Source organism: Chelonoidis abingdonii, chromosome 2, assembly GCF_003597395.2.
Source record: "Chelonoidis abingdonii isolate Lonesome George chromosome 2, CheloAbing_2.0, whole genome shotgun sequence".
NCBI classification, from domain to species: domain Eukaryota; kingdom Metazoa; phylum Chordata; order Testudines; family Testudinidae; genus Chelonoidis; species Chelonoidis abingdonii.
In genome coordinates, this window is record NC_133770.1 from 298,850,826 (window position 1) to 298,868,242 (window position 17,417).

The 17,417-nt window shown below is 45.7% G+C and overlaps 1 protein-coding gene across 1 annotated transcript in view; it reads right to left on the reverse strand.

The window, feature by feature from the left end:
• The window catches only part of ZC3H3 (zinc finger CCCH-type containing 3), a 365,042-nt gene that overhangs the window by 99,579 nt on the left and 248,046 nt on the right, over positions 1–17,417 (reverse strand). The window contains exon 9 of the mRNA XM_075063298.1: positions 7,893–8,024. Within this exon, the coding sequence (XP_074919399.1) occupies positions 7,893–8,024 (132 nt within the window). The remainder of the gene's footprint in view (positions 1–7,892; positions 8,025–17,417) is intronic.

The following is a 17,417-nucleotide window of genomic DNA, read 5'->3' on the forward strand; positions in this document are numbered from 1 at the left end:
ATCATTAAACTAACTATTAAGAAAAAACGTATAAGGATTATAACTGTATTACACAAGAACTACGAGTAGCTAGGGAAGCGGAGGTCAGCTAAGCTGCGCTCCACTGTTCCAACGACCGACACGGGCAGTAAGAAGGAACTGAAGGGCGGCTGGGTCGGCAGGGGTATATATCCGGCACCACGGCGGCGCCACTCCAGGGGGCGCCCTGCCGACCCACCGAGTGTTGCTAGGGTAAAAATCTTCCGACGAACGTGCACGCGGCACGTGCACACCTAACTGGAATGGATATGAGCAATCACTCGAAGAAGAACTTGGAATTAAGATTCCTGAGTTCTAGCCCCAGCCCTGACAGACTCACCATTTGCCCAAAGGTTACCTGGGCCAATAAAGACTCCCCGTCAGGCGGACCCATGGAAAGCCATGTTGAGTCCATCGTTCCTGGAAGCTACTCTGTGTGCATCTCAGTTATAATGTCTCGCCTTTTTGTTTTTGCAACTGCACAACTCAGAAGCAGACTGAGAAGCTTCCATGATGTTCTGTTAATATCAGGACTCCTGTTATGTCCCGATTCTTCAACCTGATTTACACCCATGTAGAGTCCCACTGAAGTCAATTGGGCTTAACATGGGTGTTGGGGTCTGTCTATGAAGATTTGATTTAAGACCTCAAACATGTATGTGCAATATTTTTTATTCCAGTCACCAGACCCTTTCACCAGCGTCCGTTCTGCAATACACTGACAGACTTGCATTCTGCTTTGAATGGCATTTCACTCTCTCAGGACTCAGCAAAACTTCACCGTAGTCCATTATTTTCAGGCACCCAGGACTCTGGCATCTGGCTTCTTGCTTTGGTGTTTAATTTAATTGTTCCCAATAGAGAGAAATAGCACTCAGCCTCCAACTCCCTGCTCTACAGAAACCTGTCATGGGAAAACCCTCCTGAAGCTATGACCCATAGTCAAACAAGTAGCTGACCAAAAAGATATGTCTTTTGCCATGCTGAGAAGGCTGGTAAATACAGACTCTGATCTCTAGTCCTCAAGAGCACACCTCTAAGAATCACTCAGCTGATGCCAGCTATCATGATGGGGCTGGAGAGAGAGGCGTTTCTAAGGTAGTACAGAGTGTAATATGAAGAGGGTCTCAATAATATCACAAAGTTAAGATACGTACAGCATTGTGTTACAGCTGATTGTACTATCAGAGAGAAGAGAGCCTATCACTGTAGGTACTGGAACTAGGGGTTCTGAGGATGTGGCAGCACCCCCGACTTGAAGTGGTTTCCATCATATACAGGCGTCACAGTTTGGTTCAATGGCTCTCACCACCCCCACTATACATATTGTTCCAGCACCACTTCCTATGACATGAAATCAGAAGAGAAAAGTATGTACAATTACACTTCCACTGACTGCACAGCCACCATGATATTTGTTTCTGTGCTCCCCTTTAGTAAGCTACACGTATGCCCTAGCATGAGTCTTTCCACCACCACGACTTAATGTCTTTGCTTTGTTAACTCAAGGACAGTGCAATCGGCTAGGACACCTGAGATCCAGGTTCTAGACTCGCTACTAATTCCATTCTGTATATTATTAATGGTGTGTAGAATGCTGCCTTATTAAGGACTTGTGTGTACATTTGTATAAGAATTGTCCCATCTTTAATAGATCAGATGACTTCTAATCTCTACAACTTACACGACTACAAATGGGAAAACATGTTGGCAATTTGGGAAAGAAAGATTAGGGCTCCCTCATCCCATCTCATTTCTTAGCAGTTACTGTTTAAGTCACAGGGCACAGATACTTTAAAACAACTGGCATCATTTTCATTAAAAGCTCATACGTGTATGCGCCGTGTGCAGCCCAAAGCTATAACCTGGGAGATGGGCAAAGGTTGAGCTTGTCATCCTGAGTGTTCTGGAAGAAATTCTCAAAAGTATTTACGACGAGGCACTGGAAACAGCGTGCAATAAATTATAAATAATAATGGATATTTTTATGGGCATCTAATAAAAATCACAAGTGGAACTTCTTCAGCGAAACACTGCGAGGTCCACATGACTGCGGGGAAGAGCAGGAGAAGCAGCTTAGAACCTCAGGACCCAAACAGCTAATTTTCTAATCACTGAACATCCGTTTTTAAGTTTATTTTTACATGATGCTACAGCAACCCCAACCCCACTTCCTTGCTTTGCCCTTTTACAGTTAAAATTGCAGACGGTTGGGCTATGCTGCAGCTCGGACACAGAACGAGAAGCGATTTATTCCCGTCCTAAATTATTCAAAAGAAAAGGGACTGCGCATCTTTAACAAGCCATCGTTTTATGATGCAAGGTTAACGTTTTTACTTGATTCAGTAGAATATTATAAACTCTCACGGGTCCATTTGAGGACTTTCTTCTTCGAGCAAAAGAAACAGACTCAGCACTTTTTATATTATTTAGAGAATAAAATTAACCCTCAATGGCCCAAGCTGGTATTACTCCTCCCCCGTTAAATATGGCACGCTCAGCAATTTCCCCCCCATATGTAATTACAGGCTGCTATCCATCATCGGTAGGAGAATGCTTTTCTGACACTCCAGAAGTGACGCAGTAAGCGCTTTTACTAATAGAGTAAATATTCTAAATATCTCTTTTCTATTTTCATTTAAATTGGAATATTTTAAAATAATTGTACACACAGTGCCTGGATGGCTAGCACTGCGTTTAGAGGGAGATTGCCAGATTACTTTATTTCACCTAGGAGGGAACGTTTACTCTTCACCCGGTCCCCTCCCTGTACTGCCACAAAATATAATTAGGCCAAAGGTTAATTTATTAGCATTTTTCTCCTCTGCTGCTGATATTCCACTCACCTTATAGCTCTTCCTTTTCGCTCTTCTTCCTCCTTTTTGACAGTTCTGTTTTGCAGTTGTCTCTCCTATGGAATCTGTATATTTCATGCTGCTTTAGCAAATCCATCAAGCACAATCCTATGTCACAGCTGAACTGCCACATGGTCTGTGACAGTGCATGTGCCTGCTCCATTAATGGGGAAACAGTGGCTCCCTCCCTTCACCGCAGAATCTGAGGACCTGTTGCTCCAACTCTGCCTCTACTCCCCACAACAAAACGTATCTCTACCCACCCTCAAGAGAAAAGCCCACAGCCACAGTTATGGGGTTATGCCCTGGGAGTAAATCTACTGGAGCTTTCATCTCTGTGGGGCTGGGCTCCACTGCTGAGAAACAATCTCAGAGCAGAGCAGCAAATTTCTGGATTGTAGTCTTGGCTGCAAGAGTTGTAACTTTGATCAAAGGGCAGGAAAAATGAATCAGGTCTCCTCAGGCTCCATTTCAGAGCAGCACATGCTCAGTGTACAATGGTTAAGTCCCCAATGTAAGGGGGAAAAACAAGTGTGCAAAACTGTGCCTAGGCAAACGCTTATTCACGTGTATCTATGAAATGCAATAAAATAAGGTCATCCTATCGGGATGGCGCCCTGAGGTTAGGCAGACCCAATATCAACAAATTATTATTTCATTAGTAGTTTGTTTTTCAGCTGAATAGTCAGTGCAAAACACTGCTTGCAAAGTTCCTGTCAGGTTTAAATATGGTGTCCAAGTTCTCTAACTGGGGGAGGTGGCTTTTCCCTGAACTTCATACCTGACAGCATATACCCTCCTTTTTCATGAACGAAAGCAGCTGTGGCAAGAGAAAAAGCCCTTTTGGAGGCACTTATCTGACATCTTTTCTCTACCAAAGGCTTCCAAAACATGTCCTATTATTGGGAAATTTCGTGGACAGGAATAGACAACTTTTCTTAGCAGCCTAGGTGAACAGAAGCTAACTGAATACGTGTAAGATTCTACAGGACAGAATGACATAATGCAGCCAGTGGTGAGATGGCCTATCAGAAAACCCACCGCAGTAGCCTATGCTACAACAGACCAGGCAAACGGTTCAGATTCATAGTGAAAGGGTATAACGAAGTGGGGGCTGGATGTCTTTCAGAATTTTTGGCTGAAAATGGCAAAGACATTGTTTATTCTGTTTGAAAATCAACTGCTCAATTCTCTATGAACTATGGCTTCCTGCTTCCAAAGCTCTCACATGACATCATCCTTGGAAAGAATGGTCTTGCCTAAAAGGGTTTGAGATGAGAACGAGAGGACAAGAAATGTCGGTTCATATCCTTGCTCACCACAGCGGTAAGAGATGGGAGATGAAAGGGAAACTGTTATATTAAAAGGTGAAGCAAAGCCCGCAGAATTAATGTGAGTAGATTGAAAGGAGCCTTAAACAAAGAAAGGAGCTCTCTAGCAGATACATCTAGCTCTCCAGTTAGAAAGCCATAAGGTTTCAGTATTGCAGGAGGCACCCTACAGCATTCTGCAAGGCTGGAGCTTATGAAAATGTCTCCAATCCCACAAAGCGCGGGTTTGAAAAGCAGTATAACTGAATAGATGGGAAAGGAAATACAACCAACCTGCCTTTCCCAGCCAACAAATCTGCAACAGCTACAGGCAACGTTCTAAATGAGACGGCTCTTTCTGAAAGACACGTTTGTTTTCTAATGAACACTGAACCTCAAACAGTTCAGAGGTTCAAGTTTCCCCAAACTGTGGCAAATCTATGGTCTAGAAATGCAGCTGTAAATTTCACAAGATCAGGCTCTCACCAGAATTTCAAGGACAGAAATAAAGAAACGACCTCTTCTCTTAGCATGTCATATTTCTACATCATGGCCCAGCTGAAGCTAGCAAGTGCAGACACAAGCATACCAAATTCTAAACAGAAGCTGTTCCCTGAATAATTCTGAACTTCAAAAATAGTTTGGGACAAGTTCTGGACAATGATCAGGTCTGGTCTTATATGAGTCTAGGGGTATGTCCAGACTACCTGCAGTATTGGCGGGTACCGATTGATTTATCGGGGATCGATATATCGTGTCTCATCTAGAAATGATATATTGATCCCCGAACGCGCTCCCTGTCAACTCCAGAACTCCACCAGAGCAAGCGGCGGTAGCAGAGTTGACGGGGGAGCCGTGGCCATCGATCCCGTGCCGTGAGGTAAGTCGGAATAAGATACATCGAATTCAGCTACGGTATTCCCGTAACTGAAGTTGCGTATCTTACATCGACACCCCACAGTAGTGTAGACCAGGCCAAAATGTCCATCCTTATTTGTCTGCCCCCTCTAGGCTAAAGTGCTAAATACCCAATGGGAAAGCTGTGAGCCATGTTAGAAGTGAAATCTGAAAACACGAATCTCTTGATCACACAGATATGATGTTACCTCAGTGTGGCATCAGTTTGAAGTCTATAACTTTTTAACAAATTAATATCTTATAGTTGCAGAATGTGTGAGAGAATGTTGGTCTGTTTCAGTACTTCCCAAGCCACGGTCCACGAGTTATTCAGAGTTCTAGATGGTCACGTGGTACTGACTCTCCTTATTTTCATTTGCTGTATATCACTTTAAGACCATCTACAGATCTATTCAATACTTCCCTGATATTAATTTCCCACAATTGCCTTAGGAATGTTATGGGATCAGAGGCAAGGCAGTCTCCTAGAAATTACGTGATGACGACAGGAAGGGTGCACTGGACTGAGAGATGTTGGGAGGAGCTGGAGTCCGTGAGAGATGCTCTCTATTACAGTATGAATTAGACCAGGGAAATGGTTGGGATCCCCTAGACTATAACAGCCATTATCTGGCAGGAGACTTTAGACTTCTAGAGGATTGAGTACTGAGCTCACTGGTTTTATCACAGCTTATTCAGAAAGCTTTGATCACCCTGTTTAAAATTCATACATTCAATTGTGACACTTCTATCACAAGCATTTTATTTTCTACAGTTTCCTCTGATTGATTTTTAATTTCTATTTCCATTAATCAAAATGTATCAAAGTTCAGAGCGTTCAGACCTTTAGGTAAGACTGAAGATCACATGCATTTGTGAATGATCTTATAATTATTACTTTGTTAACAATAGTTAGTTAGTTTTACACTGTCACTCTCATACCAGAAACCTGACTTAAATTCCTTTCTATTTTTGCATCTGTAAATAGCTGCTGGTACAATTTGCGGGTGCAAATTCATTTGCAAATAACATAAGTTAAAAGTATTCGTGTCCACATCTGTGCCTGCAATTAACACAGTAGATACAGTGTCGCTGATGGTGCTTCACAAGCACCTGCGAAATTGGACTCAGTTATTTGCTAGCACAAAGTGGAGGCGGCCAAGGTAAGATGCCTTTTAAAAAGTTATTTGTGTAACTGAGCCATGTAATTGCAAAGACCCCATTGAAAATCACTGCAGCTCTTAGCCAAAGCAGCAGTCGAATGAACAGAACTATGCAGCAGTATGTAAAGCCATGTGTCTTGGCACAGTGGGGAAAGGGAAATACTGGTTGCCTTTTTCACTTAGTTCAACCAAGCCACGTAATGGTCACCCAGAAAAAAAAGCTCTATAAAGCTTAAAGCAGACAAAGTTCCTGGTGACTATTCTAACCAACAGCACAATCTGAGTGAAGAGGAGCTATTCAGGCACAGAATCGGAAGAACAGAGCTCTCCTGTACACTACCTGCGAGCACAGATTTCCCTGAAGACCAGACGGGGCATCTCAGTGACTCGCAACGTCTCCAGTCCAGCCCTTTGAGAAGGTTTTGGGAGGATGAGGGAGGGACTCACCTTCCATCCCCAAAGCCAGGCATTTCTGCTAAGCTCTGGCTTTACCAAGCGAATCTTCCCAGCCTTGCCAAAGACAGCATGTGGGGAACAGATGCGATGCAGGCTCTAAGTAACTGAGAAATTAAGCAGACTTTGGACCTCTGGGTAGCACACTCCTTAAGCACAGAGAGAGACCATGGAAGGCCTCCGAGTGGAAAGATGTCAGACCAAGCTCAACTTTTATTTCTATTGCATGATGCCCAAATCATTCCTTTTTAGACGGAAGTTTCTGAGACTTCTCCATCTCTCTCATCAGGATGACCATGTTCCTTTATCCTGCTCCTTTTCCTATACATCGAGTCATCAACTGAAGTGTCAGGAGCTTGGGGACAGCTTTGCATATCCACTCTAGATATCTATGAAGCCCACTAGGGACCTCACTATGTCAATCTGATTAACATGGGAGGCATCCAGACAGGATGGTTATGGCCACCAGGACAAAACTGGCAGACAGATGGCTAGAAATACAAGTTAAATTTCCCAAGTCCTATGACGTTTCACAATACTGAGTTTTCAGTGAGGAAGGGTGGCCTCAAACAGACAGGACTTCAGGTCTCACCTCTGCCACAGACCTCCTGTGTGTGCCCTTGGTGAATCACATAGAACCTCTATGCCTAGGTTCCCCCTCTGTAACAGGGGAGGTTTTATTCCTTCCTTTTCCCCACGCCTTGTCTGTGTTATTTACTTAGATTGTCAGCTCCTCAGGGCAGGGACTCTGTCTTACTATATATACAGCACCTTGCACAGTGCGGCACCAATCTCAGCTGGGCCCTTAGGTGCAATGGTAATACTATACAACCGACAACAACAGCACTAAGTGTTGGAAGTTTTGCAGAACTCCTGAAGAATTCCACACAGGTGGATCAGATAGGAGAATATGCTGATGGCACCACACTGCAGCCCCCTTCTTTCTTTTCTCTGCGTGTAAGGAAACAGCCCTTTTGCCCATAAACCTTTTGAAATGCACAGGACTGCTGTTCATCATGTCCAGGTGCTCCACAGCTTTCAGCTCTACTACTCCCCTCGGTGTCATAACCAGCATGAAAAACAGCTTGTGGGCTACCAACACCCCTACCTTCCCTCCTGCAGGGACTCAGCACCGTGTATCAATCACAGTCAACTGAAACCGAGAAAGACGCACTGAGAGCCAGTCACCTATTTACCTTTTCGCCCAGGGGGCAGTAGCCTTTGAGGAAATCCTGGCACACTTCAGCTTTCCTGGACACGTAGACGTGGCTGTAGGGGCAGTCGCTGTTGTTGCAGATTCCTTTCAGGAAGTATGAGCACACTGGCATCTGCAAGGGTAGAAGATGATCAAACTGTTACCCCTCCCGCATAGATTAGGAGCCGTTCCAACACCCAGAACTGAAATAAAACCATGACATGCATAAAATTAAGATATGCTTTTTGCCAGCCACTGATCCCGGGGGTATTTTTAGATCTTTTATTGGTCTCTTGCAACAGAGCTCTCTGACATTACGTGGTCCCAGTGTATACGTGCAGGGGGCAAACACACTGCTTGAGCATCCTTCAAGCTAGCTCAGAATGGGGTGAAATTAATGAAATTGCAATCGTGGTGAAAAGTGCCCCTTTACAACACAGCGAAGTGATGGGGGAGTCACTAATAACTCATAAACGTCACTGGCGGGGCCTTACTGGCACAGGCTCCATGTCGGATTGCGCTTCCTTTGGCACCATAAAGCGGCCTGAGTAACCTTGAATTGGAGAGAAGCAGGTTGCTGCTCTCTAGATTTTTTCACTTACAATGTTTTTAAGCAGAAGTCTCACTGTCCGGGGCTTAAATTTCATGTTCAGGGAATACTGAGTCCGCATTCCCCGGAGATGGAACTTCAGGAACCTCAGACAGCTTGGTCCTAAAATAGAGGTTCTCAACCCAAGGGTCATGGCCCCCAAGGGGTTGAAACAGAGGCGTTTCACCTTGATCTTTCCTGTTGCTAGTCAGGAATGAGGGGCTTGGCTAGAAGGGAGAGGGCGCCTTCAAGTGGTCCCGGGATGGAGAAGGTTGAGAATCACTCTTCTAACACATTTTAATTTTTTCTTTCACCAGCAACTGTCTCACTTCAAACCCAGATTTCAGAACCATTTTCCCTAAGTGTGTGATCTGTGGTGACCTAGGCCACTGGAAGTCTTTCTCTTGGCTAGAAAAGGAAGAGGATACACACTACAGTGTATGTTTCTTTGCTTTAAAAGGTGACCATGGAGCAGAATGCCATGGGTAACAGTGAAAGTAAAAGGACTGGTGTGATTCTTTCGCTGGGGCTCTCTCTCATTCTGCAATGACATACAAGTGTGTCAGACAACCGATGCCTCAGATCTGCAGGCAGCTCTCGACAGAATGCACATCCCAGAAGTCATTATTTACAGTCGTTTTGCAATACAACAAGCAAAGTGAAACAGTGAGAAATCAAGGATCCTTATGGTCATGCCTCAAACCACAAACTTTACCTTCAGCCAGCTGTTATAATTAAAAACAAATTACCAGCCTGCTGTGATATTTCAGATTTTTCAGTCACCGGCTATGGCATACAACTTCCAAAACTGACTAGCCAGTTACAAATCTGTGCTTTCCCCATACGAGAATGTAGCCCTTTGGATCTGTGCCGATCCCCTAGTCGCAGATGGCAACGTGCAGTTTCCGAAACTGCTGCTATGGTCCATTTGTTCTCCCCTCTCCGTGCTTTGCTCTTCATTCCTGATCCCCACCCAGCAGACACACACTGCTCACCTAAATGCAAAATTTACTTACTGCATGGCAGCGTATCAATGCCTCAGCTACAGGTATCACCTTATTCCTGCAGGTTCCAAGAGCCCCAATCCAATATTTACAATTCTGCAATAACTGCAGCTGATGTTCTATGGAAAAGTCCATTTCTCTGAAGGACAGATTAGGGTTTTCACTAAATGGGCTCACTTGAGTGAGACACACAGAGGAGGTGAGGGTGGGGGAAGCACAAAGGAAAGAAAACAAAAGGGAAGAGTTTATTTTTAATTGTCTTTTAAATGCAGCCGTTAGCATAAAGGACAAGGCTCTGGGGCTAGCTTTTCTGTTGGTGGTGCTGTGACCGTAAATGATTCCTTTAATGTAGTTTTTGATATAGAGCCCAAATTAGCTCTAATAAAAAGGGATAATAAAGCCGGCTCTTATACAAAAACAAAGCCTTTCTAGCTGTCAAGCCTGAACCATTATCAAAAGGAAGCCACATTCTCATTTCAATTAACCTTGTTTGCACCCCACTACGTCCAGGCAAATAACAATAACATTAATTCAAGGCACTGGTGCGGGGCCTCCATATTAGACAGCTTTGAATATGTACATGCTTTGGAGCTGGCAGCTAATGAACCTGAAACTCAAAGTGAATTTTCAAATTGCTCACAACAGAGTTTTGAAGCTCTATTAGGGAGAAAAATGCTGATTCTTTTCAAGTTCCTCAAGGGGAAAAGCTGTTGTAACAGCAGCATGCCTCTGCCCAAGTCCTAGCCTCTCGCTAACCTTCATTCGCAAACCCATTCATTCACACTTACTGTTGTCCCTAAATCAGGAAGAGACAGGGTCTGCTTCTCCACACAGTCCCACAACACATCAGCAATTTCAGATCCACTCTTAGACAAGCTGGCTTTGTTCTGGATGCCTCTCCTCAAAGGGGCCACGGCTGAACCTTCATCCCACACCTTTACCTGCCCTCCTATCAATACCTCCCTCGCTTTTTCTGCCACTGATACTCTAACAGCAGCTTTGCTTTTCAGACTGTACGCAGGGTACCAGTGCAAATGAAACTCATCTCCTTCTAGGTCTACTTAATCCTCCCTCAACGCCGGGGGTGGACCTCTGGAGTTCCCTTCCAGCCCTACATTTCTATGATTCTCCCCTTACCAGGACAGCAAAATACCAAAATTATCCCCATCTCTGCTTTGGACAGCCCCATGTCATGCCTGTCATGGGATCTATGCTAGAGGGAGTATAGCTTATGATCAGGGAAAAGAATCTGCTATAACCCAGGGACCAATTGGTGCCAACTAGTAGAGGACAAAAAGGGTTTTACATGTTCCCCTGGGTCAGATATATACATAACAGTTCACCAAAGAGTGGCATGAAAGGTCTCTACTGAGAGCCAGTAGCCCATTATAATCATTGTAAAACGTACGTATGGATACGATTTCAGAAGTTAAGTATTGATCATGAAAATTATGTTCTTAAGATCATGGAGTCAAGGCCCGTCACCAGGAGGTGACATATCTCAGACAGGTTCCTTTCCAGAAGGAGATGCCAGACACTGATCTCCCAGTCCGATCATATGTGTATTATCTGCCTCCCATTGGAGGCCTATTTGCCTACTGAGCCAGCTGCCAGTCAAAAAGCTGTGAACTCTACAAGGGAGAAAATCTATAGGAAGAAACAAAACAGTGGGGCAGGGAGGTGCCCTGTTAACAAATGAAGACCAAGGATGGGACTTGTATGTCTTGGGACGCAAAGGAACACACTGGGTTCTTCACCTAGGAGGTAAGCTGTCCGTGTGCCTGTCTCACAGAAGAAGGATCCATGCTAAGCCTGGCTGTAAAAGCCTGCAAGGACTTCGGGTGTGCACTATTCTATAAGACACGAGAGTAGCTAGTTAACTAAGTCTAGTTTATAGAATGTGTGTTATTTTATTTCACCTGTAGCCATTTTTTTCCAATACGTCTACTTGGTATCACTTGAATCTCTGTGCTCTGCTAAATAAACATATAAACGCTATAAACATTGATGTTACACTCCACAATCTTCATAGAAAGATTGTTATGATATGAATATGGCATAACTAAGACTTATTTTGTGCAAGACGGGAAAAGCCTGGAAAGCCTGTGTAATAAACGTTTGTCTCAAAACTGGACTTCGAGTTCAGCATCTGAGTGTTTACTGTGAACCTTCCCCAAGCTTATACCCAGCTTGGATCTATCTCGCTGCCACCAGACAGGAATATAGCGCCTGCCTCGCTCTGGTCCCCCCAGACTTTCCCTGGAGAAACCCCCCAAGACCCAGACCCCTGGGTCTCCCTATCTCATCCCCCAGCTCCCCCCCCTTTCCTGGGTTAGCCGGTGCGATGCTATACTTCACTCCTTGAATACAACCGGAGAGGCAATCTAGCTTCCCCGAGGCTATGCATTCACCTAGTCAGCTCACACAAGAGATTCCCCCTCCCTTTGTCCTGTAGCCTTTTCCCGCCCTGGGACAATAGGAAGGTGAGACACAGAGTTTGGGCTTTTCCCTCCCCCCTCTAGCCTGTCACCGATATAACAGAGCTCTGGGCACAGAGATTCCTCTCCCCTCTGCCTCACTAGGAAAAGAAACTTCCACAAGGTTTAAAAAGAAAACTTTATATAAAAAGAAAGAAAATACAAAACAATAATACTGCATTAAGAGATCAATACAGGCTCTTGCTTATAGAAAATATGAATAAACAGTCTGATTTAAAAGATAGCCCCATTTAAATCAGTCCAGCACAGTACACCACACACGTAAATACAAATCAAAGCTCATCACAGCCGATTACTTTGTTTTCCTTTTGTACTCACAGATGTTTAGGAGAAGATTTGAAAGAAGATGGAGTTAGAAGAAAACTTGTTTACTCACAGCCGAGGAAAACAAAAAGACCCAGAAAAAGGCCAAAAACCTCCAGAGGTTCCCACCTTTCCTTTTGAAAATCCTGTTTCCTGATTGGTCCTCTGGTCAGGTGTTTGGTTCCCTTTGTAAACCCTTTACAGTAAAAGAAAATTAACCCTTACCTTACCTATCTACTTATGACAGCCTGATTCAGCAAAACAGGGAGAGGGAGCCCAGGCTAGTGGAGCAGGCAGGCTCAGTGAAACCCCAGTACATCAGGTGACATCCCGGACGAGGGGTCCAACCAGTCACAAACATATCTAAGGGCTGCTTGTTAAGCCGAGCTGTGATCTGAGGTGGAACTGGTGAGCTGGGGTGCACTGTTTCTTTCAAAGCAGCGAATCTGTGAACACTGTGAGTGTATAGGACACCAGGGGCTGGATGCTTCATGGAGATGCTCAGAGGGCTCAGGAGTTGGAGTGTGCCAATTGCTAACTGGTAGACAGAGAGAGAGGAGGACTGGTGAGCCCCAGAGGGGAGTGCTTGTATTGCCCGTGGCTAGTGGAGCTGGGGAGTTGACCCCTGACAGGCAAGGACAGACAAGGCTTCCTCACACTAAGGGCAGGTGGAGTGAGATGCCTCCCAGCCCTGGATAACCCTGAAGCGTGACACCTGCCTACCATGAGGCACAAAGGGCTGGACAAATTGGAGCAGAAGGTTAATAAAAATGGTCCTGATTACTTGTTCTGTAGAGGCCTGTCACTGTGCACCACACAATGTGTCAGAAGAGAGGGTCTAATTAACTATCTAGGTACTTCCACGGTCGTATTATCAGAGCATCTCTCAATAATTACTGGAGCAGCTTTTGCTACACCTCTCTGTGGTACAGCAGGTCGTCACCCTTTTACAGATGGGGAACAGACACACAAAGCAGATGAAGTGATTCGCCCCAGGTCACACAGGAAATCTGTGCCAGAGCCACAAACTGAACCCAGGTATCCTGAATCCCAGCCCCATGCCCTAACCACTAGCCCATTCTTCCACCGCTGGGTAAGGCCCCCAAGGAGATTTCACGTTACCTCAGACCAATACAGGACAATGGCTCATGTGAAAATGAGCAAGGCTTCTCTGGTGGGGCCCTAAGCGTCTCACTCCCACTCAGAAAAACAAAAGGTAAATCAGAGTAAAATAAAGGGGCCGGTTGCAAAATCCCATGCACCATTCACAGCCATTAGATTGCTTATTATCTGGTAAACAACCAACAATGCACTAAGGTGCTTTCAACAGAACAGCTCCTCCCACATAAAGGATACAAGCAGAGCAACCACTCCATTGTCCCGAGAATATCGTGCTCATGTGCATTCCACTAGGGGTTTCCACAGCTGCAGTAACTTTTCCACTGACTAGCCCATCAGCTGCAGCAAAGGACCAACGGACGCTTCCTTACAATGTGCCGCAGCATCCACCGAACCCACTGACCTACAGCTGCCTGGAGATGTCAGCGGGTAAAGGAATGCTCTGCTCGTCTTGCCAAACTGGTGGATTTTCAAGGGCTGAAGCAGCCTGGATTTGTGCATCTGTTTTCCTGAAAAGCTACATGACTTTACGCACATAGAGCTCTAACGAGATATAAAATCCATGTGCTCAAACACCAGAGTACTGGGCACGTTAGAAATACCTACTGTGCACAGACAATGCCTGGGCATGCTCCCTCTACGTACGCACACTCCGGCGTATAAATATTAATGACAGATAGTTAGGAGCATTGACAAGCCTGAGTTACAGTAAACCACATTAACTGCCCTCATCCTTGTGCTCTTTCTACCCTCACTCGTGCTAAGGGGAACCATCACAGGAGACACACTGCTCCCATGTGAGCTGGTGGGAAAGGTCCATTTGGGAGCATCAGTGGCTGAGAGAGATGGGTTAGTGATTTCTGGATAATAGCCATGAATGCCTATCAGTAACAGCCGCAAACCATGTGGCACAATGGGGAGGAGGCGAGGCTTTAACACGTGAAGGTGCAAAATGGACATAGTGGCACTGTGAACAGATGATTTAAGCAGCACAATCTAAACTGGGTATATTCCAGGCTGTCTGAGGTGCTGTACATTTCTGTAAGGATGCTGGAAGACCACCAGCCCCGCAAGAGAAGGCAAGACAGACAGCTGTAAAAGCTGGAACTGCTGGCTAAAGCAGGATATGACTATGAAGCTTACCAAGCAATCCAGCTTCAGAGGGTACCAGCAAGTGTTGCGTATGTTCAGAGCACAGATATTTAGGGCTGGACTGCTGGGGGTGGGGGCAGCAAGGGGGAAAGAATCTTATTACCCTACAACTTAGGATGATTTACACTGATTTCCTGGCAATTTACTCTACAAGAATCTGCCCAGTGATCAGCCCCAGATCTGATATGGATGGAGACTGGTACCTCTTCACCTGCACCCTACTTTGAAGTTAACAATGCCAAGGGAGAGTCACATTATCAACAAACAAAAGCTCAACTCGAACAGTTAAAACAAAAAATAACCCCCCCAAAACTCCTCATTTGAAGAGCAAGTGGAATTTGCTCTGCCTGGTCATAGCAAAGCCTCCAAGCAGCAGAAAACCACTTTTCTTCCTGTGCTGAATGAATTCACCTGTCTCTCTCTTTGGGTTTGTATTTGATAAATGAGGCTAACATCACCTTTGCTAGTAATTACACAGGTTAACAGGAAGCTACAGAAGTGAATGCCAGAGTCGCCTCTTGCTTTGGGGAGCCTGCTTTCTGCAGCCATAAATCACAGTGAATGGGCTCTAAACTCAGCAAAGAAGGCTGTTCTCTTCCAGCCCACACTGACTACAAGATGGCAACCAAGGACCTTTGAACCATTTAAGGGAGACTAATGCTGGGGACAGTCACTTTCCCCCTTTGGTAGCACAATGGACATTTTTACGTTATTGGTTTTTCAGATGGACAGGAAGCCCTGCATGCTCTTCTATGTCCGAGGCTCACTGCTATGACAGTTACTGCTTCTGGGTACAGAGAAGGCTTCACTGACAAAACTATCCCCGGAAAGGAAACCAACAAGTGGACAGAGTCCAACAGAAGCCTACACTGTAACAAAACCCACTTGTGATACCCTGCATGACACACAGGGACAGGACTTTGGCCAGGGGCATATTAAGGCCCTGAATCAGGAAAGTGTCATCATTCAGGACAGCAGTTAGGTACGTTCTTAACTTTAAGTACCATGATTATGCTTTAGATTGTGGTGGCCCCTGAAAGCCCCACTCAGGATCAGGGCCCGTCGTGCTGGGAGCTGTATGAATACAGGACACAGTCCCTTCCCTGGAGTGGGAGAGAATAAGCCTGTGCTCCAGTGCTGTCTGGAACAGGGATGGCTAAGGCAGGCCTCTAGAGGAAACAGAGGGATGCTGATGGAAGGGAGTGGAGCAGGGAAAGATGAGGAAGTGGTCAGGGAGCCAGAAGGAAGAGACTGGGTAAGGTAAGGACTGTGGACTTTCCCAACTGACACAGCTTAAGCTTTATGTTGCTTGCTGGGGGAAGGGAGGTTGGGCCAGGCTGAAGACAGCCCAGGTCCTGATTCTCAGTAGGCCAGGGTAGTGAAAATGCCCTGGACAGGATTATGTGCGCCTTAAAGTGACCATGCAGTATTTTCTCTCTTTTCCTGTGTCACCTACATCCCATTCCTGCGGCCTACAGCCCGTGTGGCATTGCCCAGAGCTATTTTCACATCTCTACCCAGAAAGGTCCAATCATTTTAACCTGTGTTTAGAAATAAAATCTGACCTGCTCCTGACTCAAGGCCTGGATTGGGGGTGAGTGGGCAGGACAGAGGGGGACATGAGGAGGGGCAGGAATGTGGGGGTGGAAGGGATGGTGAAGTGGGTAATGGATGAGAGGCACACAGACTGGAGGTGAGGGACTGCATGGCATGGAGCTGTGCTACCTGCTCTGGGAATGGGAGAGTCTCACCTTTGCAAACGGGCAGCAAAAGATCAAGCTGTTATTTTAGGGGCACAGTTAGGATTGGGTGGGGGTGTACATTGGGTGGAGGCTCTGGGGAACTGGCTGATCATTTCCAGCCATTTCACTCTAAGGGATTTCTCTGAGGTTGGACACGTTCAGTAATGCTGCCTGGGGCGTTCACAGGACTCCACTGAAACACTGCAAAAGTCACTTTAAAAAAAAAAAAAAAAAAAAAAAGGTATCGGCTGCTTGTTTTAACCCCCACTGTCCCAGTGTTCCTGAGAGCCCAGAGATAAGCGCTTGGTCAGGGCAGGCATGTAGTGGAAGGGGGGAAATGCTAAGGAAATGTTACAGCTGCAGGCTTAACATGTAACAGAGATTTTAGGTGTGACTAGGTATGAGAAATGCCATCACAACATGCCTCTAAGACTGCAGGATACACACACACACAAGCATGACTACAGGTCTGGGTAGTTCTACTCAACACACTAGTGCTAACACACTGCCTGACTGGATCAGACCCCAGGTCCCTCTAGTCCACTGTCCGGTCTCTGACAGCGATCGGCACCAGATACTTCAAATGAAGCTGTCAGGAACCAGCAATAGCAAATGTGGGATAAACATCCCCTCACATTCGGTCTCGTTCTGATCTCCAATAGTGGGAGATAGGGTCAGGCTCTGAAGCATGAAGTGTGATTTCCTTCCAAAGCGGTTGTTAGCTTTAACTGTAACAATGGATATTATTGATCTCCACATAAGCATCCAATCCCTTTCTGAATCTTGCTAAGTTCTTGGTCTCAGCAATGACTTCCACAGTCCGGTTACACGCTGTATAAAAAAAATCACTTTTTATTAGTTCTGAATTCCCCACCTTTTGAAGTCATCAAATCTCTCCTTGTTCTTGTGTTCTGAGACAGGGAGTACAGAAGTTCCCGATCTGCACTCTCTAGACCAGAGATGGGCAAACTGCTGCCCGCAGGCTGGACCCTCCTGCCCAGCCCTGGAGCTCCCGGCTGGGAAGGGTAGCCCCTGGCCCCTCCCTACAGCCTCAGCTCGCCATGTCACCAGTGCTCTGGGCGGTGGGGCTGCGAGCTCCTGCCAGGCAGTGCAGCTGCA